The following is a 27,674-nucleotide window of genomic DNA, read 5'->3' as shown; positions in this document are numbered from 1 at the left end:
AACATTTATTTAGAAGGATGTAAACAGTTTTTTAATTGCTCTTAATGTAAACATTCGTTTTGTTATTCCTACTCCCCGGAAATGTATTTTCCCGCGGTCATGTCCGGAACCAATTAACAGCGATAAACAAGAGACCACAATCAGTTTCACTGGGTGGCAAACACATGAAAAATTTATGAAATAAATAATTTAAAAATATGACTATCATTTTTGCCGAAATACTGTTTAACATACAAGTAAATATTGGAAGCTAAATTGCGATGACAAAAAGGAGTGCACTTCAACTTGGCGCAACAAGTTTGACTGCTTTCAATAATTAAAAGTAAATTTACTGATTTGACTTCTCAATTATTTTCTGCCACACCCCAGTTTAAGTTTCATGTTTATTTTTTTTCATCTGCATGTGTCAACATAGTTATTTACATGGAGATGCTGTTGCCTCACAGCGCCCCCTGCAGGCACTGCATTAAAGGGGCTTGGAACTAGACACAATTTGTTCCCACTCCCCCTGAAGTACATGTTTGTATGTGTCAAGATAAATATGTTGGTGTTTGTGCATTGTGTGTAATGTTATACTTGTCAAATAAACCCTCGGCCTTGTTTTCTATGAATACTTAGGCCTACTACGCTACTGCAGCCAAGATAAATGGTATTACCTCTCACCCCCTGATGTTTGTGCATTGTGTGTAATGTTACAGTGGACAAAAATATCGTCAAATAAACCCTCGGCCTTGTTTTCTATGAATACTTAGGCCTACCACGCTACCCCACATTCATGTTGGACATTACTACTACGCTACTGCGTCAAGATAAATGCTATTACCTCTCACCCCCCGATGTTTGTGCATTGTTTGTAATGTTGCAGTGGACAAAGATATTGTCAAATAAACCTTTTGCCTTGTTTTCTATGAATACTTAGGCCTACTATGCTACCGCACATTCATGTTACAGTGGACAAAAATATTGTCAAATAAACCTTTTGCCTTGTTTTCTATGAATATTTAGGCCTACTATGCTACTGCAGTCAAGATAAATGGTATTACCTCTCACCCCCCTTTCCCCCGATGTTTGTGTAATGTTACAGTGGACAAAAATATTGTCAAATAAACCCTCTGCCTTGTTTTCTATGAATACTTAGGCCTACTATGCTACTGCAGTCAAGATAAATGGTATTATCTCTCACGCCCCCAATGTTTGTGTAATGTTACAGTGAACAAAAATATTGTCAAATAAACCCTTGGCCTTGTTTTCTATGAATACTTAGACCTACTATGCTACTGCCGTCAAGATAAATGGTTTTACCTCTCACCCCCGATGCTTGTGTAATGCTACAGTGGACAAAAATATTGTCAAATAAACCCTCGGCTTTGTTTTCTATGAATACTTAGGCCTACTACGCTACTGCCGTCAAGATAAATGGTATTACCTCTCACCCCCTGATGTTTGTGCATTGTGTGTAATTTTACAGTTGACAAAAATATTGTCAAATAAACCCTCGGCCTTGTTTTCTATGAATACTTAGACCTACTACGCTACCGCACATTCATGTTACAGTGGACAAAAATATTGTCAAATAAACCCTCGGTCTTGTTTTCTATGACTGCTTAGGCCTACTACGCTACTGCAGTCAAGATAAATGGTATTACCTCTCACCCCTGATGTTTGTGCATTGTGTGTAATTTTACAGTTGACAAAAATATTGTCAAATAAACCCTCGGCCTTGTTTTCTATGAATACTTAGACCTACTACGCTACCGCACATTCATGTTACAGTGGACAAAAATATTGTCAAATAAACCCTCGGTCTTGTTTTCTATGACTGCTTAGGCCTACTACGCTACTGCAGTCAAGATAAATGGTATTACCTCTCACCCCCTGATGTTTGTGCATTGTGTGTAATGTTACAGAGGACAAAAATATCGTCAAATAAACCCTCGGCCTTGTTTTCTATGAATACTTAGGCCTACTACGCTACTGCCGTCAAGATAAATGGTATTACCTCTCACCCCCTGATGTTTGTGCATTGTGTGTAATTTTACAGTTGACAAAAATATTGTCAAATAAGCCCTCGGCCTTGTTTTCTATGAATACTTAGACCTACTACGCTACCGCACATTCATGTTACAGTGGACAAAAATATTGTCAAATAAACCCTCGGTCTTGTTTTCTATGACTGCTTAGGCCTACTACGCTACTGCAGTCAAGATAAATGGTATTACCTCTCACCCCCTGATGTTTGTGCATTGTGTGTAATGTTACAGAGGACAAAAATATCGTCAAATAAACCCTCGGCCTTGTTTTCTATGAATACTTAGGCCTACTACGCTACTGCCGTCAAGATAAATGGTATTACCTCTCACCCCCTGATGTTTGTGCATTGTGTGTAATGTTACAGAGGACAAAAATATCGTCAAATAAACCCTCGGCCTTGTTTTCTATGAATACTTAGACCTACTACGCTACCGCACATTCATGTTACAGTGGACAAAAATATTGTCAAACAAACCCTCGGTCTTGTTTTCTATGACTGCTTAGGCCTACTACGCTACTGCAGTCAAGATAAATGGTATTACCTCTCACCCCCTGATGTTTGTGCATTGTGTGTAATGTTACAGAGGACAAAAATATCGTCAAATAAACCCTCGGCCTTGTCTTCTATGAATACTTGGGCCTACCACGCTACCGCACATTCATGTTGGACATTACTACTGCGTCAAGATAAATGGTATTACCTCTCACCCCCCGATGTTTGTGCATTGTTTGTAATGTTACAGTGGACAAAGATATTGTCAAATAAACCTTTTGCCTTGTTTTCTATGAATATTTAGGCCTACTATGTTACTGCAGTCAAGATAAATGGTATTACCTCTCACCCCCCGATGTTTGTGTAATGTTACAGTGGACAAAAATATCGTCAAATAAACCCTCGGCCTTGTTTTCTATGAATACTTAGGCCTACCACGCTACCCCACATTCATGTCGGACATTACCCTGGCACTTGAGTGTTATCTGAGGTGGTCCTCGGTGGAAAAAACAGGTTCGAGAACCACCGCTCTCTACACGGACTTAACTTAAAAACACATAGTGCAAAAGTTACTGCTTTAAAAATGGCAGATATGCAGTCTTTGTAGAAGGCAAAAAAGAAGAAGTCCTTTTTTTCTTTCTTTTTTTTTTAGTCATTTAAAAATCACGAGTGTCTTTGGGAGCCGGCTTGATCCAAACCTGCCCAAAAAGTAGGCCTCGTCCAGGCGGGTCTTTGGTGTAAAGTCACATCAAAACGCAGCATTGTAGACAGCCGGAGCGTTTGGAGGATTGTTTCTGTAAGGCCGCCCGTGTGGCGGTTTCGAACACTTCCCAGATGCCTTCCTTGGTCTTGGCCGAGCACTCCACGTAGTCGTACGCCCCGATCCGCATGGCCATGGCGCGGCCGTCCTCGGGCCGCACCGGCTCCAGTTTCAGGCGGGCCAGGTCCTGCTTGACGTGGTCGTCGTGGCGCAGGTCCTTCTTGTTGCCCACCAGGATGACCGGCACGTTGGGGCAGAAGTGCTTCACCTCCGGCACCCACTTCTCCGGGATGTTCTCCAGCGAGTCCGGGCTGTCCACGGAGAAGCACACGAGAATGACGTCCGTGTCCGGGTAGGAGAGAGGACGCAGGCGGTCGTAGTCCTCCTGCCCGGCGGTGTCCCACAAGGCCAGCTGGACTTTGGTGTCGTCCACCTCGATGTCCGCCACGTAAGTCTCGAACACGGTCGGCACGTAGACTTCCGGGAACTCGTCCTTGCTGAAGAGGATCAGGAGACATGTCTTCCCGCACGCTCCGTCGCCCACCACCACCAGCTTCTTGCGGATGTCGACCCCCGTCTGCGCCTCCCTCGCCATGTTGGAAGTTATTCTCTTTGTAACGTGCGCCCGCGTCCTCTTTATAAAGCCGAGGGTGGCTTCCTAAATATAGCAACCCAATCGGAAGTAGGGAGGTGATATCGGCGGCTGGTGTTTCGCGACCCGTGATTGGACCGGGCCCGGATTCTCTCTCATAGAGGACGGACACGAACGGTGACGTTTTACGGGAATTGCCGTTCTAATGTCAACAATGTAAGTCTAACAACATGGCGGAATTGGAGAAAAAAAACAAAAAAAACAAAAAAAACTTCCTTTTCCTGATGGTGAGTCGAGGCAAGCGGGTCGATCCAAATATCGACACGGTCGATATCAGTGTATTATCGTCTTAGTGTATCAGCAACCCAAAATGTTGAAAGAGCCATATTGGACCAAAAATACAACAACAACAAAATCTGTCAGGAGCCGCAAAAAATTAAAAGCCTTCTATAAGGTTTGTAATGAAGGCAACACATGATATAAGTGTCTATATTAGTCTACTATGACTTTAAAAGTCTTGTATAGGTGTTATAGTGAAGACAACACATGATGTAAGTGTCTATATTAGCTATATTAGCCGACTATCAAAATGACTATAAAAGTTCAAAGTCAAGTTTAAAAAGTGTTATAGTGAAGGCAACACATGATCTAAGTGTCTATATTAGCCTACTATCAAAATTACTTTAAAAGTCTTATATAAGTGTTATAATGAAGACAAGACATGATGTAAGTGTCTATATTAGCCTACTATCACAATTAATTTAAAAGTCTTATATAAGTGTTATAATGAAGGCAACACATGATGTAAGTATCTATATTAGCCTACTATCAAAATGACTTTAAAAGTCCTCTATAAGTGTTATAAGGAAGGCAACACATGATGTAAGTATCTATATTAGCCAACTATCAAAATGACTTTAAAAGTCTTATATAAGTGTTATAATGAAGGAAACACATGATGTAAGTGTCTATATTAGCTATATTAGCCGACTATCAAAATGACTTAAAAAATCTTATATAAGTTTTATAATCAAGGCAACACATGATGTAAGTGGCTATATTAGCCTACTATCAAAATGGCTCTAAAAGTCTTATATAAGTGTCATAATGAAGGCAACACATGATGTAAGTGTCTATATTAGCGACCCCGAAAGGGACAGCGGTAGAAAATGGATGGTTGTATGGATGGATGGGCCAACTATCAAAATGACTTTAAAAGTCTTATATAAGTGTTATAATGAAGGCAACACATGATGAAAGTGTCTATGTTAGCCAACTATCAAAATGACTTTAAAAGTATTATATAAGTGTTATAATGAAGGCAACACATGATGTAAGTGTCTATATTAGCTATATTAGCCTACTATCAAAATGACTTTAAAAGTCTTATATACGTGTTATAGTGAAGGCAACAGTTTCTTGCGGATGTCGGCCGCCGTCTGCGCCTCCCTCGCCATGTTGGAAGCTATTCTCTTTGTAACGTGCGCCCGCGTCCTCTTTATAAAGCCGAGGGTGGCTTCCTAAATATAGCAACCCAATCGGAAGTAGGGAGGTGATATCGGCGGCTGGTGTTTCGCGACCCGTGATTGGACCGGGCCCGGATTCTCTCTCATAGAGGACGGACACGAACGGTGACGTTTTACGGGAATTGCCGTTCTAATGTCAACAATGTAAGTCTAACAACATGGCGGAATTGGGAAAAAAAAACAAAAAAAACTTTCTTTTCCTTATGGTGAGTCGAGGCAAGTGGGTCGATCCAAATATCGACACGGTCGATATCAGCAACCCAAAATGTTGAAAGAGCTATATTGGACCAAAAATACAACAACAACAAAATCTGTCAGGAGCCGCAAAAAATTAAAAGCCTTCTATAAGGTTTGTAATGAAGGCAACACATGATATAAGTGTCTATATTAGCTATATTAGCCTACTATCAAAATGACTTTAAAAGTCTTATATAAGTGTTATAGTGAAGACAACACATGATGTAAGTGTCTATATTAGCTATATTAGCCGACTATCAAAATGACTTTAAAAAGTGTTATAGTGAAGGCAACACATGATGTAAGTGTCTATATTAGCTATGTTAGCCTACTATCAAAATGACTATAAAAGTTCAAAGTCAAGTTTAAAAAGTGTTACAGTGAAGGCAACACATGATCTAAGTGTCTATATTAGCCTACTATCAAAATGACTTTAAAAATCTTATGTAAGTGTTATAATGAAGGCAACACATGATGTAAGTGTCTATATTAGCTATATTAACTATCAAAATGACTTTAAAAGTCTTATATAAGTGTTATAGTGAAGGCAACACATGATGTAAGTGTCTATATTAGCCTACTATCACAATTAATTTAAAAGTCTTATATAAGTGTTATAATGAAGGCAACACATACTGTAAATATCTAAATTAGCTATATTAGCCTACTATCAAAATGACTTTAAAAGTCTTGTATAAGTGTTATAATGAAGGCAACACATGATGTAAGTATCTATATTAGCCAACTATCAAAATGACTTTAAAAATCTTATATAAGTGTTATAGTGAAGGCAACACATGATGTAAGTGTCTATATTAGCCGACTATCAAAATGACTTTAAAAATCTTATGTAAGTGTTATAATGAAGGCAACACATGATGTAAGTGTCTATATTAGCTATTTTAGCCTACTATCAAAATTACTTTAAAAATCTTATATAAGTGTTATAATAAAGGCAACACATGATGTAAGTGTCTATATTAGCTATATTAGCCTACTATCAAAATGACTTTAAAAGTCTTATATAAGTGTCATAATGAAGGCAACACATGATGTAAGTGTCTATATTAGCGACCCCGAAAGGGACAAGCGGTAGAAAATGGATGGATGGGCCTACTATCAAAATGACTTTAAAAGTCTTATATAAGTGTTATAATGAAGGCAACACATGATGAAAGTGTCTATATTAGCCAACTATCAAAATGACTTTAAAAGTATTATATGTGTTATAGTGAAGGCAACACATGATGTAAGTGTCTATATTACCTATATTAGCCTACTATCAAAATGACTTTAAAAGTCATATATATACGGTAAGTGTTATAATGAAGGCAACACATGATGTAAGTGTCTATATTAGCTATATTAGCCTACTATCAAAATGACTTTAAAAGTCTTATATAAGTGTCATAATGAAGGCAACACATGATGTAAGTGTATATATTAGCGACCCCGAAAGGGACAAGCGGTAGAAAATGGATGGATGGGCCTACAATCAAAATGACTTTAAAAGTCTTATATAAGTGTTATAATGAAGGCAACACATGATGAAAGTGTCTATATTAACCAACTATCAAAATGACTTTAAAAGTATTATATGTGTTATAGTGAAGGCAACACATGATGTAAGTGTCTATATTACCTATATTAGCCTACTATCAAAATGACTTTAAAAGTCATATATACGGTAAGTGTTATAATGAAGGCAACACATGATGTAAGTGTCTATATTAGCTACAGAGGTGGGTAGAGTAGCCAGAAATTGTACTCAAGTAAGAGTACTGTTACTTTAGAGATTTATTACTCAAGTAAAAGTAAGGAGTAGTCACCCAAATATTTACTTGAGTAAAAGTAAAAAGTATGTTGTGAAAAAACTACTCAAGTACTGAGTAACTGATGAGTAACATACACACACATATCATATATATATATATATATATATATATATATATATAAATATATATATATATATATATATATATATATATATATATATATATATATATGTATATATATATATATATATACACACATATATATATACACACTAGAGATGCGCGGTTTGCGGGCACAACCGCGGAGTCCGCGGATTATCCGCGAATCGGGCGGATGAAATTTTAAAAAATTAGATTTTATCAGCGGGTCGGGTCGGGTCGGGTCGGGCGATTAAAATTTTAAAAAATTAGATTTTAAATAGATTCAGGCGGGTGGCAGTTAAACCAATTCGGAAATATGATGTAACGGCTAGCTACGGGGTGTTAGCCAATGGCTTTGGCTGGGGGGCGGGACTTCCGGGCAAGTTAGGAAAGTGACGTTGTTGACAGGAAGTGTTAGTTCGAGTTTTGCCGGGAAAGAGGGGAGACGCACATTGGAGCTGTTGTGTGGTTACATTGCATCTTATTACAATAAATACGAGACAAACGAATAAGTCTATGAGCCTACGTTCCTGGGAACATTACAATATATACATAGTTAAATGTTGTTACCCACATACGAAAAACGAGCAGGCACCTGCTGCATATGCCACAACAGAAGAAAAAAAAAAAAGAGATGGACACTTTTACGGAGCGGAGAAGGCCCCCGACGCCTCGCCGGGGTCCGGGACCGAGGCCCCTTCCCCCGAGAGGGCCCCACCGGGAGCCGTAGCTGAGGCGATCCGCGAGAAGGGCCCGACGCACGTCCAGGGTCACCACCGCGCCCACCGCACCGACACCCCGCCTCGTCCGCCTTCGCCGCGGCCGGCGTCACGCGCAGCAGGTAAGCAGCTTACCTGCCCGCCACCCCCGTGGCCGGGGGCTCGTAACAGGGGTCACTCCGCGCGCAGTGCGCTCACGAAAGGGTTGGGGCTCACCCTGGTTGATATAGACAGCAGCTAGGACGGTGGCCATGGAAGTTGGAACCCGCTAAGGAGTGTGTAACAACCCACCTGCCGAATCAACTAGCCCTGAAAATGGATGGCGCTGGAGCGTCGGGCCCATATACCCGGCCGTCGCCGGCAGCGAGACGCGCTTGGAGGTGCGCTCAGCGCGCCTCCCATATGATTGCGCACTGGTGTGCGTCTGGGTCGTGACAGCGTGGCACGCGAATGTCTGTGCTGCGTTGGATCAGTCTCCTTTCTTTAACAGGCAAAAGCTTTATAACCTCACTAATGCCTTGCATCGTCTATATTAGATATATAACAACGGGCGGGTGCGGGCGGATGGCGGGCGGATGCAGTTCTGATCAAATGTTAGATCGGGTGGATTGCGGATGGTTGACGACTTTCTGATGCGGTTGCGGATGAAATAATTGCCTATCCGCGCATCTCTAATACACACACACATATATATATATATATATATATATATATATATATATATATATATATATATATATATATATATATACATTGATATATACAGTATATAATTTATATTTATTTATTTTGCCGTTTTTGTTTACATGTTAAAGGTGTTTTAATGAATATACATGCATGTTTAACACATATAGATTCCTTTCTTTCATGAAGACTAGAATATAAGTTGGTGTATTACCTGATTCTGATGACTTGCATTGATTGGAATCAGACAGCAGTGATGATAACGGCCACGTTTTCAAATGGAGGAGAAAAAAAGTTCCTCCTTTCTGTCTAATACCACATGAAAGTGTTTGGTTTTTGGCATCTAATTTGTCCAGCTTCCATATTCGTTTTTATACACTTTACAAGAAATACATTGGCGGCAAACTCCGTAGCTTGCTAGCTTGTTTGCGCTGGCTTTCGGAGACTCTTATTTTGAAAGCGCATGCGCGATGGAGCGGCACTTTTATTGTGAAGACAGGAACTGTGTAGTCAGTCTTTAGGCTTTTGACGAGATGTACGGTTGAAAAAAAAGGGTCTTTTTTCCTTCACAATTTTGATTGATTGATTGGAACTTTTATTAGTAGATTGCACAGTACAGTATATATTCCGTACAATTGACCACTAAATGGTAACACCCCAATAAGTTTTTCAACTTGTTTAAGTCGGGTCATGTGACCGCCTGGCTCTGTTTGATTGGTTCAACGTCACCAGTGACTGCATCTGATTGGTGGAACGGAGTGAACGTCACCAGTGACTATTTGTTGAAACGCAGGCACTATGACAGACCAAAACAAACAAAGCGTGCATTAACAGATCGATAAAAATTAGTAGCGAGTAGCGAGCTGAATGTAGATAAAAGTAGCGGAGTAAAAGTAGCGTTTCTTCTCTATAAATATACTCAAGTAAAAGTAAAAGTATGTTGCATTAAAACTACTCTTAGAAGTACAAGTTATCCCAAAAGTTACTCAAGTAGATGTAACGGAGTAAATGTAGCGCGTTACTACCCACCTCTGATTAGCTATATTAGTCTACTATCAAAATGACTTTAAAAGTCTTATATAAGTGTTATAGTGAAGGCAACAGTTTCTTGCGGATGTCGACCCCCGTCTGCGCCTCCCTCGCCATGTTGGAAGCTATTCTCTTTGTAACGTGCGCCCGCGTCCTCTTTATAAAGCCGAGGGTGGCTTCCTAAATATAGCAACCCAATCGGAAGTAGGGAGGTGATATCGGCGGCTGGTGTTTCGCGACCCGTGATTGGACCGGGCCCGGATTCTCTCTCATAGAGGACGGACACGAACGGTGACGTTTTACGGGAATTGCCGTTCTAATGTCAACAATGTAAGTCTAACAACATGGCGGAATTGGAAAAAAAACTAAAAAAAACTTCCTTTTCCTTATGGCGAGTCGAGGTAAGTGGGTCGATCCAAATATCGACACGGTCGATATCAGTGTATTATCGTCTTAATGAGTCAGAAACCCAAAATGTTGAAAGAGCCGTATTGGACCAAAAATACAACAACAACAAAATCTGTCAGGAGCCGCAAAAAATTAAAAGCCTTCTATAAGGTTTGTAATGAAGGCAACACATGATATAAGTGTCTATATTAGCTATATTAACTATCAAAATGACTTTAAAAGTCTTATATAAGTGTTATAGTGAAGGCAACACATGATGTAAGTGTCTATATTAGCCTACTCCATCCATCCATTTTCTACCGCTTATTCCCTTTGGGGTCGCGGGGGGCGCTGGAGCCTATCTCAGCTACAATTGGGCGGAAGGCGGGGTACACCCTGGACAAGTCGCCATCTCATCGCAGGGCCAACACAGATAGACAGACAACATTCACACTCACTCACACACTAGGGCCAATTTAGTGTTGCCAATCAACCTATCCCCAGGTGCATGTTTTTGGAGGTGGGAGGAAGCCGGAGTACCCGGAGGGAACCCACGCAGTCACGGGGAGAACATGCAAACTCCACACAGAAAGATCCCGAGCCCGGGATTGAACCCAAGACTACTCAGGACCTTCGTATTGTGAGGCAGATGCACTAACCCCTCTGCCACCGTGCTGCCCCTATTAGCCTACTATCACAATTAATTTAAAAGTCTTATATAAGTGTTATAATGAAGGCAACACATACTGTAAGTATCTAAATTAGCTGTATTAGCCTACTATCAAAATGACTTTAAAAGTCTTATATAAGTGTTATAATGAAGGCAACACATGATGTAAGTATCTATATTAGCCAACTATCAAAATGACTTTAAAAATCTTATATAAGTGTTATAGTGAAGGCAACACATGATGTAAGTGTCTATATTAGCCGACTATCAAAATGACTTTAAAAATCTTATGTAAGTGTTATAATGAAGGCAACACATGATGTAAGTGTCTATATTAGCTATTTTAGCCTAGTATCAAAATTACTTTAAAAATCTTATATAAGTGTTATAATAAAGGCAACACATGATGTAAGTGTCTATATTAGCTATATTAGCCTACTATCAAAATTACTTTAAAAGTCTTATATAAGTGTCATAATGAAGGCAACACATGATGTAAGTGTCTATATTAGCGACCCCGAAAGGGACAAGCGGTAGAAAATGGATGGATGGGCCTACTATCAAAATTACTTTAAAAGTCTTCTATAAGTGTTTTAATGAAGGCAACACATGATGAAAGTGTCTATATTAGCCAACTATCAAAATGACTTTAAAAGTATTATATGTGTTATAGTGAAGGCAACACATGATGTAAGTGTCTATATTACCTATATTAGCCTACTATCAAAATGACTTTAAAAGTCATATATACGGTAAGTGTTATAATGAAGGCAACACATGATGTAAGTGTCTATATTAGCTATATTAGCCTACTATCAAAATGACTTTAAAAGTCTTATATAAGTGTCATAATGAAGGCAACACATGATGTAAGTGTCTATATTAGCTATTTTAGCCTACTATCAAAATTACTTTAAAAATCTTATATAAGTGTTATAATAAAGGCAACACATGATGTAAGTGTCTATATTAGCTATATTAGCCTACTATCAAAATGACTTTAAAAGTCTTATATAAGTGTCATAATGAAGGCAACACATGATGTAAGTGTCTATATTAGCGACCCCGAAAGGGACAAGCGGTAGAAAATGGATGGATGGGCCTACTATCAAAATGACTTTAAAAGTCTTCTATAAGTGTTTTAATGAAGGCAACACATGATGAAAGTGTCTATATTAGCCAACTATCAAAATGACTTTAAAAGTATTATATGTGTTATAGTGAAGGCAACACATGATGTAAGTGTCTATATTACCTATATTAGCCTACTATCAAAATGACTTTAAAAGTCATATATACGGTAAGTGTTATAATGAAGGCAACACATGATGTAAGTGTCTATATTAGCTATATTAGCCTACTATCAAAATGACTTTAAAAGTCTTATATAAGTGTCATAATAAAGGCAACACATGATGTAAGTGTCTATATTAGCGACCCCGAAAGGGACAAGCGGTAGAAAATGGATGGATGGGCCTACTATCAAAATGACTTTAAAAGTCTTATATAAGTGTTATAATGAAGGCAACACATGATGAAAGTGTCTATATTAGCCAACCATCAAAATGACTTTAAAAGTATTATATGTGTTATAGTGAAGGCAACACATGATGTAAGTGTCTATATTACCTATATTAGCCTACTATCAAAATGACTTTAAAAGTCATATATACGGTAAGTGTTATAATGAAGGCAACACATGATGTAAGTGTCTATATTAGCTATATTAGCCTACTATCAAAATGACTTTAAAAGTCTTATATAACTGTTATAGTGAAGGCAACAGTTTCTTGCGGATGTCGGCCGCCGTCTGCGCCTCCCTCGCCATGTTGGAAGCTATTCTCTTTGTAACGTGCGCCCGCGTCCTCTTTATAAAGCCGAGGGTGGCTTCCTAAATATAGCAACCCAATCGGAAGTAGGGAGGTGATATCGGCGGCTGGTGTTTCGCGACCCGTGATTGGACCGGTTCCGGATTCTCTCTCATAGAGGACGGACACGAACGGTGACGTTTTACGGGAATTGCCGTTCTAATGTCAACAATGTAAGTCTAACAACATGGCGGAATTGGGAAAAAAAAAAAAAAAAACTTTCTTTTTCTTATGGCGAGTCGAGGTAAGTGGGTCGATCCAAATATCGACACGGTCGATATCAGTGTATTATCGTCTTAGTGTATCAGCAACCCAAAATGTTGAAAGAGCCGTATTGGACCAAAAATACAACAACAACAAAATCTGTCAGGAGCCGCAAAAAATTAAAGGTGATATAATGAATGCAACACATGATACAAGTGTCTATATTAGTTATATTAGTCTACTATCATAATCACTTTAAAAGTCTTATATAAGTGTTACAGTGAAGACAACACGTGATGTAAGTGTCTATATTAGCTATATTAGCCTACTATCAAAATGACTTTAAAAGTCTTATATAAGTGTTATAGTGAAGACAACACATGATGTAAGTGTCTACATTAGCCAACTATCAAAATGACTTTAAAAAGTGTTATAGTGAAGGCAACACATGATGTAAGTGTCTATATTAGCTGTATTAGCCTACTAGCAAAATGACTATAAAAGTTCAAAATCAAGTTTAAAAAGTGTTATAGTGAAGGCAACACATGATGTAAGTGTCTATATTAGCTGTATTAGCCTAGTATCAAAATGACTTTAAAAGTCTTATATAAGTGTTATAGTGAAGACAACACATGATGTAAGTGTCTACATTAGCTATATTAGCCGATTATCAAAATGACTTTAAAAAGTGTTATAGTGAAGGCAACACATGATGTAAGTGTCTATATTAGCTATGTTAGCCTACTATCAAAATGACTATAAAAGTTCAAAGTCAAGTTTAAAAAGTGTTATAGTGAAGGCAACACATGATCTTAGTGTCTATATTAGCTATTTTAGCCTAGTATCAAAATGACTTTAAAAGTCCTATATAAGTGTTATAATGAAGACAAGACATGATGTAAGTGTCTATATTAGCCTACTATCACAATTAATTTAAAAGTCTTACCGTATTTTCCGCACTATAAGGCGCACCTAAAAACCACAATTTTTCTCAAAAGCTGACAGTGCGCCTAATAACCCGGTGCGCTTTATTACGATTCATTTTCATAAAGTTTCGGTCTCGCAACTTCGGTAAACAGCCGCCATCTTTTTTCCCGGTAGAACAGGAAGCGCTTCTTCTTCTACGCAAGCAACCGCCAAGGAAAGCACCCGCCCCCATAGAACAGGAAGCGCTTCACCCGCCCCCATAGAACAGGAAGCGCTTCACCCGCCCCCGGAAGAAGAAGAAAAAACGCGCGGATATCACCGTACGTTTCATTTCCTGTTTACATCTGTAAAGACCACAAAATGGCTCCTACTAAACGATCCGGGTCATAAAAAGACGCAATCTCTCCATCCGCACACGGATTACTACCGTATTTCACAGCAACTGAACCGCACTGTGGAACGGGAGCACGTACGGTGAATATTCGCTCCACAGGGAATGAGAAGTCATCCTTCACTGTGGTTCTAGCTTGCCATGCTAACTTCCACTCATGGTGATATTCAAAAGGAAGACCTTGCCAAAAGAGACCTTTCCAGCCGGCGTCATCATAAAAGCTAACTCGAAGGGATGGATGGATGAAGAAAAGATGAGCGAGTGGTTAAGGGAAGTTTACGCGAAGCGGCCGGGTGGCTTTTTTCACGCTGCTCCGTCCATGTTGATATATGACTCTATGCGCGCCCACATCACAGATGGTGTCAAAAAACAAGTGAAGCACACAAATACAACACTCGCCGTCATTCCGGGTGGATTAACCAAAGAACTCCAACCGCTGGATATTGGTGTCAACAGGGCATTCAAATCACGACTGCGAACTGCGTGGGAAAAATGGATGACCGAAGGCGAACACACCTTCACTAAGACGGGCAGACAACGCCGGACAACATACGCCAACATCTGCCAGTGGATTGTAAATGCCTGGGCAGATATTTCTGTCACAACTGTGGTCCGAGCTTTCCGGAAGGCAGGATTCACAGAACTGCTGCACAACAACAGCGACACTGAATCCGATGATTTCGAAGAGACGGAGCCCGCCATTTTGGAAGCCACGCTAGCGCAACTTTTCAATTCGGACACCGAAGACGAAGAATTCGAAGGATTTACCGGTACGAATGAAGAATAACTTCAGAAAGTGAGCGCTATGTTTATTTTGTGTGTTGTGTGTTGTGACATTAACGTTCGAGCAACATTACCGGTATGTTGCTATTGCTCTACACCATTTTGAATTTTACTATGTTTGTGATTGCACATTTGTACATTTTGGGACAGAGTTGTTAGAACGCTGGTTTTCAATATATTATTAAAGTTTGACTGAACTATCTGACTGTTTTTTTGACATTCACTTTAGCGCAGCGTTTTTTTGACATTCACTTTAGCGCAGCGTAGGCGCGGCTTTTAGTCCGGGGCGGCTTATTGGTGGACAAAATTATGAAATATGTAATTCATAGAAGGTGCGGCTAATAATCCGGTGCGCCTTATAGTGCGGAAAATACGGTATATAAGTGTTATATAACTCCTCTCTGAGCTGCCACCTTAACGTGGTAGAGGAGTTTGCGTGTCCCAATGATCCTAGGAGTTATGTTGTCCGGGGGCTTTATGCCCCCTGGTAGGGTCTCCCAAGACAAACTGGTCCTAGGTGAGGGATCAGACAAAGAGCAGCTCGAAGACCTTTATGAAGAAAACAAACAAGGAACCCAGATTTCCCTTGCCCGGACGCGGGTCACCGGGGCCCCCCTCTGGAGCCAGGCCCCGAGGTGGGGCACGATGGCGAGCGCCTGGTGGCCGGGCCTGTCCCCATGGGGCCCGGCCGGGCACAGCCCGAAGAGGCAACGTGGGTCCCCCCTCCAATGGGCTCACCACCCATAGCAGGGGTCATAGAGGTCGGGTGCAATGTGAGCTGGGCGGCAGCCGAGGGCAGGGCACTTGGCGGTCCGATCCTCGGCTACAGAAGCTAGCTCTTGGGACGTGGAACGTCACCTCGCTGGGGGGGAAGGAGCCTGAGCTAGTGCGCGAGGTGGAGAAGTTCCGGCTAGATATAGTCAGACTCACTTTGACGCACAGCAAGGGCTCTGGAACCAGTTCTCTCGAGAGGGGCTGGACCCTCTTCCACTCTGGCGTTGCCGGCAGTGAGAGGCGACGGGCTGGGGTGGCAATTCTTGTTTCCCCCCCGGCTCAGAGCCTGTACGTTGGAGTTCAACCCGGTGGACGAGAGGGTAGCTTCCCTCCGCCTTCGGGTGGGGGAACGGGTCCTGACTGTGGTTTGCGCTTACGCGCCAAACCGCAGCTCAGAGTACCCACCCTTTTTGGATTCACTCGAGGGAGTACTTGAGAGTGCTCCCCCGGGTGATTCCCTCGTTCTACTGGGGGACTTCAATGCTCATGTTGGCAGCGACAGTGAAACCTGGAGAGGCGTGATTGGGAAGAATGGCTGCCCGGATCTGAACCCGAGTGGTGTTTTGTTATTGGACTTTTGTGCCCGTCACAGATTGTCCATAACGAACACCATGTTCAAACATAAGGGTGTCCATATGTGCACTTGGCACCAGGACACCCTAGGCCGCAGTTCCATGATCGACTTTGTAGTTGTGTCATCGGATTTGCGGCCTCATGTTTTGGACACTCGGGTGAAGAGAGGGGCGGAGCTTTCTACCGATCACCACCTGGTGGTGAGTTGGCTGCGATGGTGGGGGAGGACAGACCTGGCAGGCCCAAACGCATTGTGAGGGTTTGCTGGGAACGTCTGGCAGAGTCTCCTGTCAGAGAGAGTTTCAATTCCCACCTCCGGAAGAACTTTGAACATGTCACGAGGGAGGTGCTGGACATTGAGTCCGAATGGACCATGTTCCGTGCCTCTATTGTCGAGGCGGCTGATTGGAGTTGTGGCCGCAAGGTAGTTGGTGCTTGTCGTGGCGGTAATCCTAGAACCCGTTGGTGGACACCGGCGGTGAGGGATGCCGTCAAGCTGAAGAAGGAGTCCTATCGGGTTCTTTTGGCTCATAGGACTCCTGAGGCAGCGGACAAGTACCGACAGGCCAAGCGGTGTGCGGCTTCAGCGGTCGCAGAGGCAAAAACTCGGACATGGGAGGAGTTCGGTGAGGCCATGGAAAACGACTTCCGGACGGCTTCGAAGCAATTCTGGACCACCATCCGCCGCCTCAGGAAGGGGAAGCAGTGCACTATCAACACCGTGTATGGCGAGGATGGTGTTCTGCTGACCTCGACTGCGGATGTTGTGGATCGGTGGAGGGAATACTTCGAAGACCTCCTCAATCCCACCAACACGTCTTCCTATGAGGAAGCAGTGCCTGGGGAGTCTGTGGTGGGCTCTCCTATTTCTGGGGATGAGGTTGCTGAGGTAGTTAAAAAGCTCCTCGGTGGCAAGGCCCCGGGGGTGGATGAGATCCGCCCGGAGTTCCTTAAGGCTCTGGATGCTGTGGGGCTGTCTTGGTTGACAAGACTCTGCAGCATCGCGTGGACATCGGGGGCGGTACCACTGGATTGGCAGACCGGGGTGGTGGTTCCTCTCTTTAAGAAGGGGAACCGGAGGGTGTGTTCTAACTATCGTGGGATCACACTCCTCAGCCTTCCCGGTAAGGTCTATTCAGGTGTACTGGAGAGGAGGCTACGCCGGATAGTCGAACCTCGGATTCAGGAGGAACAGTGTGGTTTTCGTCCTGGTCGTGGAACTGTTGACCAGCTCTATACTCTCGGCAGGGTCCTTGAGGGTGCATGGGAGTTTGCCCAACCAGTCTACATGTGTTTTGTAGACTTGGAGAAGGCATTCGACCGTGTCCCTCGGGAAGTCCTGTGGGGAGTGCTCAGAGAGTATGGGGTATCGGACTGTCTGATTGTGGCAGTCCGCTCCCTGTATGATCAGTGCCAGAGCTTGGTCCGCATGGCCGGTAGTAAGTCGGACACGTTTCCAGTGAGGGTTGGACTCCGCCAAGGCTGCCCTTTGTCACCGATTCTGTTCATAACTTTTATGGACAGAATTTCTAGGCGCAGTCAAGGCGTTGAGGGGATCTGGTTTGGTGGCTGCAGGATTAGGTCTCTGCTTTTTGCAGATGATGTGGTCCTGATGGCTTCATCTGGCCAGGATCTTCAGCTCTCACTGGATCGGTTCGCAGCTGAGTGTGAAGCGACTGGGATGAGAATCAGCACCTCCAAGTCCGAGTCCATGGTTCTCGCCCGGAAAAGGGTGGAGTGCCATCTCCGGGTTGGGGAGGAGATCTTGCCCCAAGTGGAGGAGTTCAAGTACCTCGGAGTCTTGTTCACGAGTGGGGGAAGAGTGGATCGTGAGATCGACAGGCGGATCGGTGCGGCGTCTTCAGTGATGCGGACGCTGTATCGATCCGTTGTGGTGAAGAAGGAGCTGAGCCGGAAGGCAAAGCTCTCAATTTACCGGTCGATCTATGTTCCCATCCTCAACTATGGTCATGAGCTTTGGGTTATGACCGAAAGGACAAGATCACGGGTACAAGCGGCCGAAATGAGTTTCCTCCGCCGGGTGGCGGGGCTCTCCCTTAGAGATAGGGTGAGAAGCTCTGTCATCCGGGGGGAGCTCAAAGTAAAGCCGCTGCTCCTCCACATGGAGAGGAGCCAGATGAGGTGGTTCGGGCATCTGGTCAGGATGCCACCCGAACGCCTCCCTAGGGAGGTGTTTAGGGCACGTCCGACCGGTAGGAGGCCGCGGGGAAGACCCAGGACACGTTGGGAAGACTATGTCTCCCGGCTGGCCTGGGAACGCCTCGGGGTCCCACGGGAAGAGCTGGACGAAGTGGCTGGGGAGAGGGAAGTCTGGGCTTCCCTGCTTAGGCTGCTGCCCCCGCGACCCGACCTCGGATAAGCAGAAGAAGATGGATGGATGGATATAAGTGTTATAATGAAGGCAACACATGATGTAAGTGTCTATATTAGCTATATTAGCCTACTATCAAAATGACTTTAAAAGTCTTATATAAGTGTTATAATGAAGGCAACACATGATGTAAGTATCTATATTAGCCTACTATCAAAATGACTTTAAAAGTCCTCTATAAGTGTTATAATGAAGGCAACACATGATGTAAGTATCTATATTAGCCAACTATCAAAATGACTTTAAAAAGTCTTATATAAGTGTTATAATGAAGGCAACACATGATGTAAGTATCTATATTAGCCAACTATCAAAATGACTTTAAAAGTCTTATATAAGTGTTATAGTGAAGGCAACACATGATGTAAGTGTCTATATTAGCCTACTATCAAAATGACTTTAAAAGTCTTATATAAATGTTATAATGAAGGCAACACGTAATGTAAGTGTCTATATTATCTATATTAGCCTACTATCAAAATGACTTTGAAAAGTGTTATAGTGAAGACAACACATGACATCTAAGTGTCTATATTAGCTATATTAGCCTGCTATCAAAATTTATTTAAAATTCTTATATAGTGTTATAATGAAGACAAGACAGGATGTAAGTGTCTATATTAGCTATTTTAGCCTACTATCAAAATGACTTTAAAATCTTATATAAGTGTTATAAGGATGGCAACACATGATGTAAGTATCTATATTAGCCAACAATCAAAATTACTTTAAAAATCTTATATAAGTGTTATAAGGAAGGCAACACATGATGTAAGTATCTATATTAGCCAACTATCAAAATGACTTTAAAAATCTAATAAAAGTGTTATATTGAAGGCAACACATGATGTAAGTGTCTATATTAGCTATATTAGCCGACTATCAAAATGACTTTAAAAGTTTTATATAAGTGTTATAATGAAGGCAACACATGATGTAAGTGTCTATATTAGCTATATTAGCCTACTATCAAAATGAATTTTAAAAAGTCTTATATAAGTGTTATAATGAAGGCAACACATGATGTAAGTGTCGATATTAGCTATATTAGCCTACTATCAAAATGACTTTAATCGTCTTATATAAGTGTTATAAAGAAGGCAACACATGATGTAAGTGTCTATATTAGCTATATTAGCCTACTATCAAAATTACTTTAAAAAGTGTTATAGTGAAGGCAACACATTGTCATGTCTTTTGATCATGTTTTGTTTGGCTATGTTCTGTTTGGTATTTGGACTCTTTTAGTTACTGTTTACGCTCCATTGTTTTTGTCACCATAGCAACTCATTAGTTTTCACCTGACTCATTTGGACTCACACACCTGTTGCCAATCATGTCACTATTATTTAAGCCTGTTGGCGACATTACCTCTGATACCAACGCTACCCTTATTACTCATGCTTGTATTCCATGCTTGGTTCACGCTGCTATTTTCTTGCCAAGTAAGTTTTGTTGTTTATTCAAGCCACAGTTTAGTGCGTTGTTTAGTTCATGTTTCATGTCCTAATTAATGCATCTGCCTTGTGCGCGCCTTTTGTTTGTTCTTTTTATAGTCAGAATTAAAAACATGTCTTCACCTTCACGCCATGTCCAGTCTGGTTCGCTTGCATTCCGGGAAAGCAACCCACGCAGTCATTTGCGTCATCACAGTCCTCGTCCTGACACACATGATGTAAGTGTCTATATTAGCTATATTAGCCTACTATCATAATGACTTTAAAAGTCTTATATAAATGTTATAATGAAGGCAACACATGATGTAAGTGTCTATATTAGCTATATTAGCCTACTATCATAATGACTTTAAAAGTCTTATATAAATGTTACAATGAAGGCAACACATTATGTAAGTATCTATATTAGCCTACTATAGAAATGACTTTAAAAGTCTTATATAATTGTTATAATGAAGGCAACACATGATGTAAGTGTCTATATTAGCTATATTAGCCTACGATCAAAATGACTTTAAAAAGTGTTATAGTGAAGGCAACACATGATGTAAGTGTCTATATTAGCTATATTAGCCTACTATCCTAATGACTTTAAAAGTCTTATATAAATGTTATAATGAAGGCAACACATTATGTAAGTATCTATATTAGCCTACTATAAAAATGACTTTAAAAGTCTTATATAATTGTTATAATGAAGGCAACACATGATGTAAGTGTCTATATTAGCTATATTAGCCTACTATCAAAATGGCTTTAAAAAGTGTTATAGTGAAGGCAACACATGATGTAAGTGCTACTAATAAAATGACTTTAAAAGTCTTATATAAATGTTATAATGAAGGCAACACATTAAGTAAGTATCTATATTAGCCTACTATAAAAATGACTTTAAAAGTCTTATATAAATGTTATAATGAAGGCAACACATGATGTAAGTGTCTATATTAGCTATATTAGCCTACTATCATAATGACTTTAAAAGTCTTATATAAATGTTATAATGAAGGCAACACATGATGTAAGTGTCTATATTAGCTATATTAGCCTACTATCATAATGACTTTAAAAGTCTTATATAAATGTTACAATGAAGGCAACACATTATGTAAGTATCTATATTAGCCTACTATAGAAATGACTTTAAAAGTCTTATATAATTGTTATAATGAAGGCAACACATGATGTAAGTGTCTATACTAGCTATATTAGCCTACGATCAAAATGACTTTAAAAAGTGTTATAGTGAAGGCAACACATGATGTAAGTGTCTATATTAGCTATATTAGCCTACTATCCTAATGACTTTAAAAGTCTTATATAAATGTTATAATGAAGGCAACACATTATGTAAGTATCTATATTAACCTACTATAAAAATGACTTTAAAAGTCTTATATAATTGTTATAATGAAGGCAACACATGATGTAAGTGTCTATATTAGCTATATTAGCCTACTATCAAAATGGCTTTAAAAAGTGTTATAGTGAAGGCAACACATGATGTAAGTGCTACTAATAAAATTACTTTAAAAGTCTTATATAAATGTTATAATGAAGGCAACACATTAAGTAAGTATCTATATTAGCCTACTATAAAAATGATTTTAAAAGTCTTACATAAGTGTTATAATGAAGGCAACACATGACGTGTCTATATTAGCTATATTAGCCTACTATAAAAATGACTTTAAAAGTCTTATATAAATGTTACAATGAAGGCAACACATTATGTAAGTATCTATATTAGCCTACTATAGAAATGACTTTAAAAGTCTTATATAATTGTTATAATGAAGGCAACACATGATGTAAGTGTCTATACTAGCTATATTAGCCTACGATCAAAATGACTTTAAAAAGTGTTATAGTGAAGGCAACACATGATGTAAGTGTCTATATTAGCTATATTAGCCTACTATCCTAATGACTTTAAAAGTCTTATATAAATGTTATAATGAAGGCAACACATTATGTAAGTATCTATATTAACCTACTATAAAAATGACTTTAAAAGTCTTATATAATTGTTATAATGAAGGCAACACATGATGTAAGTGTCTATATTAGCTATATTAGCCTACTATCAAAATGGCTTTAAAAAGTGTTATAGTGAAGGCAACACATGATGTAAGTGCTACTAATAAAATTACTTTAAAAGTCTTATATAAATGTTATAATGAAGGCAACACATTAAGTAAGTATCTATATTAGCCTACTATAAAAATGATTTTAAAAGTCTTACATAAGTGTTATAATGAAGGCAACACATGACGTGTCTATATTAGCTATATTAGCCTACTATAAAAATGACTTTAAAAGTCTTATATAAGTGTTATAATGAAGGCAACACATGATGTAAGTATCTATATTAGCTAACTATCAAAATGACTTTAAAAGTCTTATATAAGTGTTATAATGAAGGCAACACATGATGTAAGTGTCTATATTAGCCTACTATCAAAATGACTTTAAAAGTCTTACATAAGTGTTATAATGAAGGCAACACATGATGTAAGTGTCTATATTAGCCTACTATCAAAATGACTTTAAAAGTCGTATATAAGTGTTATAATGAAGGCAACACATGATGTAAGTATCTATATTATCCTACTATCAAAATGACTTTAAAAGTCTTATATAAGTGTTATAATAAAGTCAACACATGATGTAAGTGTCTATATTAGCTATATTAGCCTACTATCAAAATGACTTTAAAAGTCTTATATAAATGTTATAAGGAAGGCAACACATGATGTAAGTGTCTATATTATCTATATTAGCCTACTATCAAAATGACTTTAAAAGTCTTATATAAGTGTTATAATGAAGGCAACACATGATGTAAGTATCTATAATAGCTAACTATCAAAATGACTTTAAAAGTCTTATACAAGTGTTAAAATGAAGGCAACACATGATGTAAGTATCTATATTGTCCTACTATCAAAATGACTTTGAAAGTCTTATATAAGTGTTATAATGAAGGCAACATATGATGTAAGTGTCTATATTAGCCTACTATCAAAATGACTTTAAAAAGTGTTATAGTGAAGGCAACACATGATGTAAGTGTCTATATTAGCTATATTAGCCTACTATCAAAATGACTTTAAAAGTCTTATATAAATGTTATAATGAAGGCAACTTATTATGTAAGTATCTATATTAGCCTACTATAAAAATGACTTTAAAAGTCTTCTATAAGTGTTATAATGAAGGCAACACATGACGTAAGTGTCTATATTAGCTATATTAGCCTGCTATCATAATGACTTTAAAAGTCTTATATAAGTGTCATAATGAAGGCAACACATGATGTAAGTATCTATATTAGCCTACTATCAAAATGACTTTAAAAGTCTTACATAAGTGTTATAATGAAGGCAACACATGACGTGTCTATATTACTTATATTAGCCTACTATCAAAATGACTTTAAAAGTCTTATACAAGTGTTAAAATGAAGGCAACACATGATGTAAGTATCTATATTGTCCTACTATCAAAATGACTTTAAAAGTCGTATATAAGTGTTATAATGAAGGCAACACATGATGTAAGTGTCTATATTAGCCTACTATCAAAATGACTTTAAAAAGTGTTATAGTGAAGGCAACACATGATGTAAGTGTCTATATTAGCTATATTAGCCTACTATCAAAATGACTTTAAAAGTCTTATATAAATGTTATAATGAAGGCAACTTATTATGTAAGTATCTATATTAGCCTACTATAAAAATGACTTTAAAAGTCTTCTATAAGTGTTATAATGAAGGCAACACATGACGTAAGTGTCTATATTAGCTATATTAGCCTGCTATCATAATGACTTTAAAAGTCTTATATAAGTGTCATAATGAAGGCAACACATGATGTAAGTATCTATATTAACCTACTATCAAAATGACTTTAAAAGTCTTACATAAGTGTTATAATGAAGGCAACACATGACGTGTCTATATTACTTATATTAGCCTACTATCAAAATGACTTTAAAAGTCTTATATAAATGTTATAATGAAGGCAACACATTATGTAAGTATCTATATTAGCCTACTATAAAAATGACTTTAAAAGTCTTATATAAATGTTATAATGAAGGCAACTTATTATGTAAGTATATTAGCCTACTATAAAAATGACTTTAAAAGTCTTCTATAAGTGTTATAATGAAGGCAACACATGACGTAAGTGTCTATATTAGCTAACTATCAAAATGACTTTAAAAGTCTTGTATAAGTGTTATAATGAAGGCAACACATGATGTAAGTATCTATATTATCCTACTATCAAAATGACTTTAAAAGTCTTATATAAGTGTTATAATGAAGGCAACACATGACGTAAGTGTCTATATTAGCTATATTAGCCTGCTATCATAATGCCTTTAAAAGTCTTATATACGTGTCATAATGAAGGCAACACATGATGTAAGTATCTATATAAGCCTACTCTCAAAATGACTTTAAAAGTCTTACATAAGTGTTATAATAAAGGCAACACATGACGTGTCTACAATACTTATATTAGCCTACTATCAAAATGACTTTAAAAGTCTTATATAAGTGTTATAATGAAGGCAACACATGATGTAAGTATCTATATTAGCTAACTATCAAAAATGACTTTAAAAGTCTTATATAAGTGTTATAATGAAGGCAACACATGATGTAAATATCTATATTATCCTACTATCAAAATGACTTTAAAAGTCTTATATAAGTGTTATAATGAAGGCAACACATGATGTAAGTGTCTATATTAGCCTACTATCAAAATGACTTTAAAAAGTGTTATAGTGAAGGCAACACATGATGTAAGTGTCTATATTAGCTATATTAGCCTACTATCAAAATGACTTTAAAAGTCTTATATAAATGTTATAATGAAGGCAACACATTATGTAAGTATCTATATTAGCCTACTATAAAAATGACTTTAAAAGTCTTATATAAGTGTTATAATGAAGGCAACACATGACGTAAGTGTCTATATTAGCTATATTAGCCTCCTATCAAAATGACTTTAAAAGTCTTATATAAGTGTCATAATGAAGGCAACACATGATGTAAGTGTCTATATTAGCTATATTAGCCTACTATCAAAATGACTTTAAAAGTCTTATATAAATGTTATAATGAAGGCAACTTATTATGTAAGTATCTATATTAGCCTACTATAGAAATGACTTTAAAAGTCTTCTATAAGTGTTATAATGAAGGCAACACATGACGTAAGTGTCTATATTAGCTATATTAGCCTGCTATCATAATGACTTTAAAAGTCTTATATAAGTGTCATAATGAAGGCAACACATGATGTAAGTATCTATATTAACCTACTATCAAAATGACTTTAAAAGTCTTACATAAGTGTTATAATGAAGGCAACACATGACGTAAGTGTCTATATTAGCTATATTAGCCTACTATCAAAATGACTTTAAAAGTCTTATATAAGTGTCACAATGAAGGCAACACATGATGTAAGTATCTATAATAGCCTACTATCAAAATGACTTTAAAAAGTGTTATAGTGAAGGAAACACATGATGTAAGTGTCTTTATTAGCTATATTAGCCTACTATCAAAATGACTTTAAAAGTCTTATATAAATGTTATAATGAAGGCAACACATTATGTAAGTATCTATATTAGCCTACTATAAAAATGACTTTAAAAGTCTTATATAAGTGTTATAATGAAGGCAACACATGACGTAAGTGTCTATATTAGATATATTAGCCTACTATCAAAATTACTTTAAAAGTATTATATAAGTGTCATAATGAAGGCAACACATGATGTAAGTATCTATAATAGCCTACTATCAAAATGACTTTAAAAGTCTTATATAAGTGTTATAATGAAAGTTAAAGTTCCAATGATTGTCACACACACACTAGTTGTGGTGAAATTATACTCTGCATTTGACCCATCCCCTTGTTCACCCCTTAGGAGGTGAGGGGAGCAGTGAGCAGCAGCGGTGGCCGCGCCCGGGAATCATTTTGGTTATTTAACCCCCAATTCCAACCCTTGATGCTGAGTGCCAAGCAAGGTAATGGTTCCCATTTTTATAGTCTTTGGTATGACTCGGATGATATAAGTGTCTGTTATTATTATATTATATTAGCCTACTATCAAAATGACTTTAAAGGTCTTATATAAGTGTTGTAGTGAAGGCAACACATTATGTAAGTATCTACATTAGCCTACTATCAAAATTACTTCAAAAGTCTTATATAAGTGTTAGGGGAGTTAGGGGAGTTTTTGACATGGTTGGATATGAATAATAACACATTAATAACACAAAAATTATATAACGCTAGAAACATTAAAAACTGTAATAATTAGACAAAACATTTTGCAGCACAAACATAGCACAAACGACTGGGACATGTTTGGGGTGATTTTGACATGGTTGGGTGTTGGTTATGAACAATAACATGTTAACAACAGAATAACTTGAAATTGTTATGACATCCATCCATCCATTTTCTACCGCTTGTCCCTTTTGAGGTCGCGGGGGGTGCTGGAGCCAATACATAAAAACTATAATTGATTAAAAAAAATCTAGCACAAACACATTGGACAAGTTTTGGGTGATTCTGACATGGTTGGGAGTTTGTTATGAACAATAATGTATTAATAAGATTAACAAAATATAAACTTTAATACCACAAAAACTATAATAGACAAAAACAATTTGCAGCACAAACGTAACAAACGAATGGGACAAGTTTGGGGAGATTTTGACATGGTTGGTTATGAATAATAGCACGTTAATAACATAAAAACTACAATAGACAACACATTTTGCAGCACAAACATAGCACAAACGTTTGAAGCAAGTTAGGGGAGGATTTTTTTTGACATGGTTGGGGGCTGGTTATGAATAATAACACATTAAAAATATAAACAAAAGATGAAACTTTAACACCACAAAGAGTATAATAGTTCGACAAAACAAAATTGCAGCACGAACGTAACAAACGAATGGGAGACGTTTGGGGTAATTTTGACATTGGTTATGAATAATAGCACGTTAATACCATAAAAACTACAATAGACAAAACATTTTGCAGCACAAACATAGCACAAACGTTTGGAACAAGGTAGGGGAGTTTTTGACATGGTTGGGGGCTGGTTATGAATAATAACACATTATTAACACAAAAACTATATGACGTCAATAACATAAAAACTGTAATAATTAGACAAAACATTTTGCAGCACAAGCATAGCACAAACCACTGG

At 38.5% G+C, this 27,674-nt stretch overlaps 1 protein-coding gene across 1 annotated transcript in view; it reads left to right on the top strand.

The window, feature by feature from the left end:
• The window catches only part of LOC133623895 (apolipoprotein B-100-like), a 174,227-nt gene that overhangs the window by 29,124 nt on the left and 117,429 nt on the right, over positions 1 to 27,674 (top strand). Inside the window, exon 29 of the mRNA XM_072916126.1 lies at positions 3,326 to 3,974. Coding sequence (XP_072772227.1) covers positions 3,326 to 3,974 — 649 coding nt within the window. The remainder of the gene's footprint in view (positions 1 to 3,325; positions 3,975 to 27,674) is intronic.

The sequence above is a fragment of the Nerophis lumbriciformis genome, linkage group LG26 (assembly GCF_033978685.3).
Source record: "Nerophis lumbriciformis linkage group LG26, RoL_Nlum_v2.1, whole genome shotgun sequence".
In the NCBI taxonomy this organism is placed as follows: domain Eukaryota; kingdom Metazoa; phylum Chordata; class Actinopteri; order Syngnathiformes; family Syngnathidae; genus Nerophis; species Nerophis lumbriciformis.
This window is presented reverse-complemented; position numbering and strand designations above follow the sequence as displayed.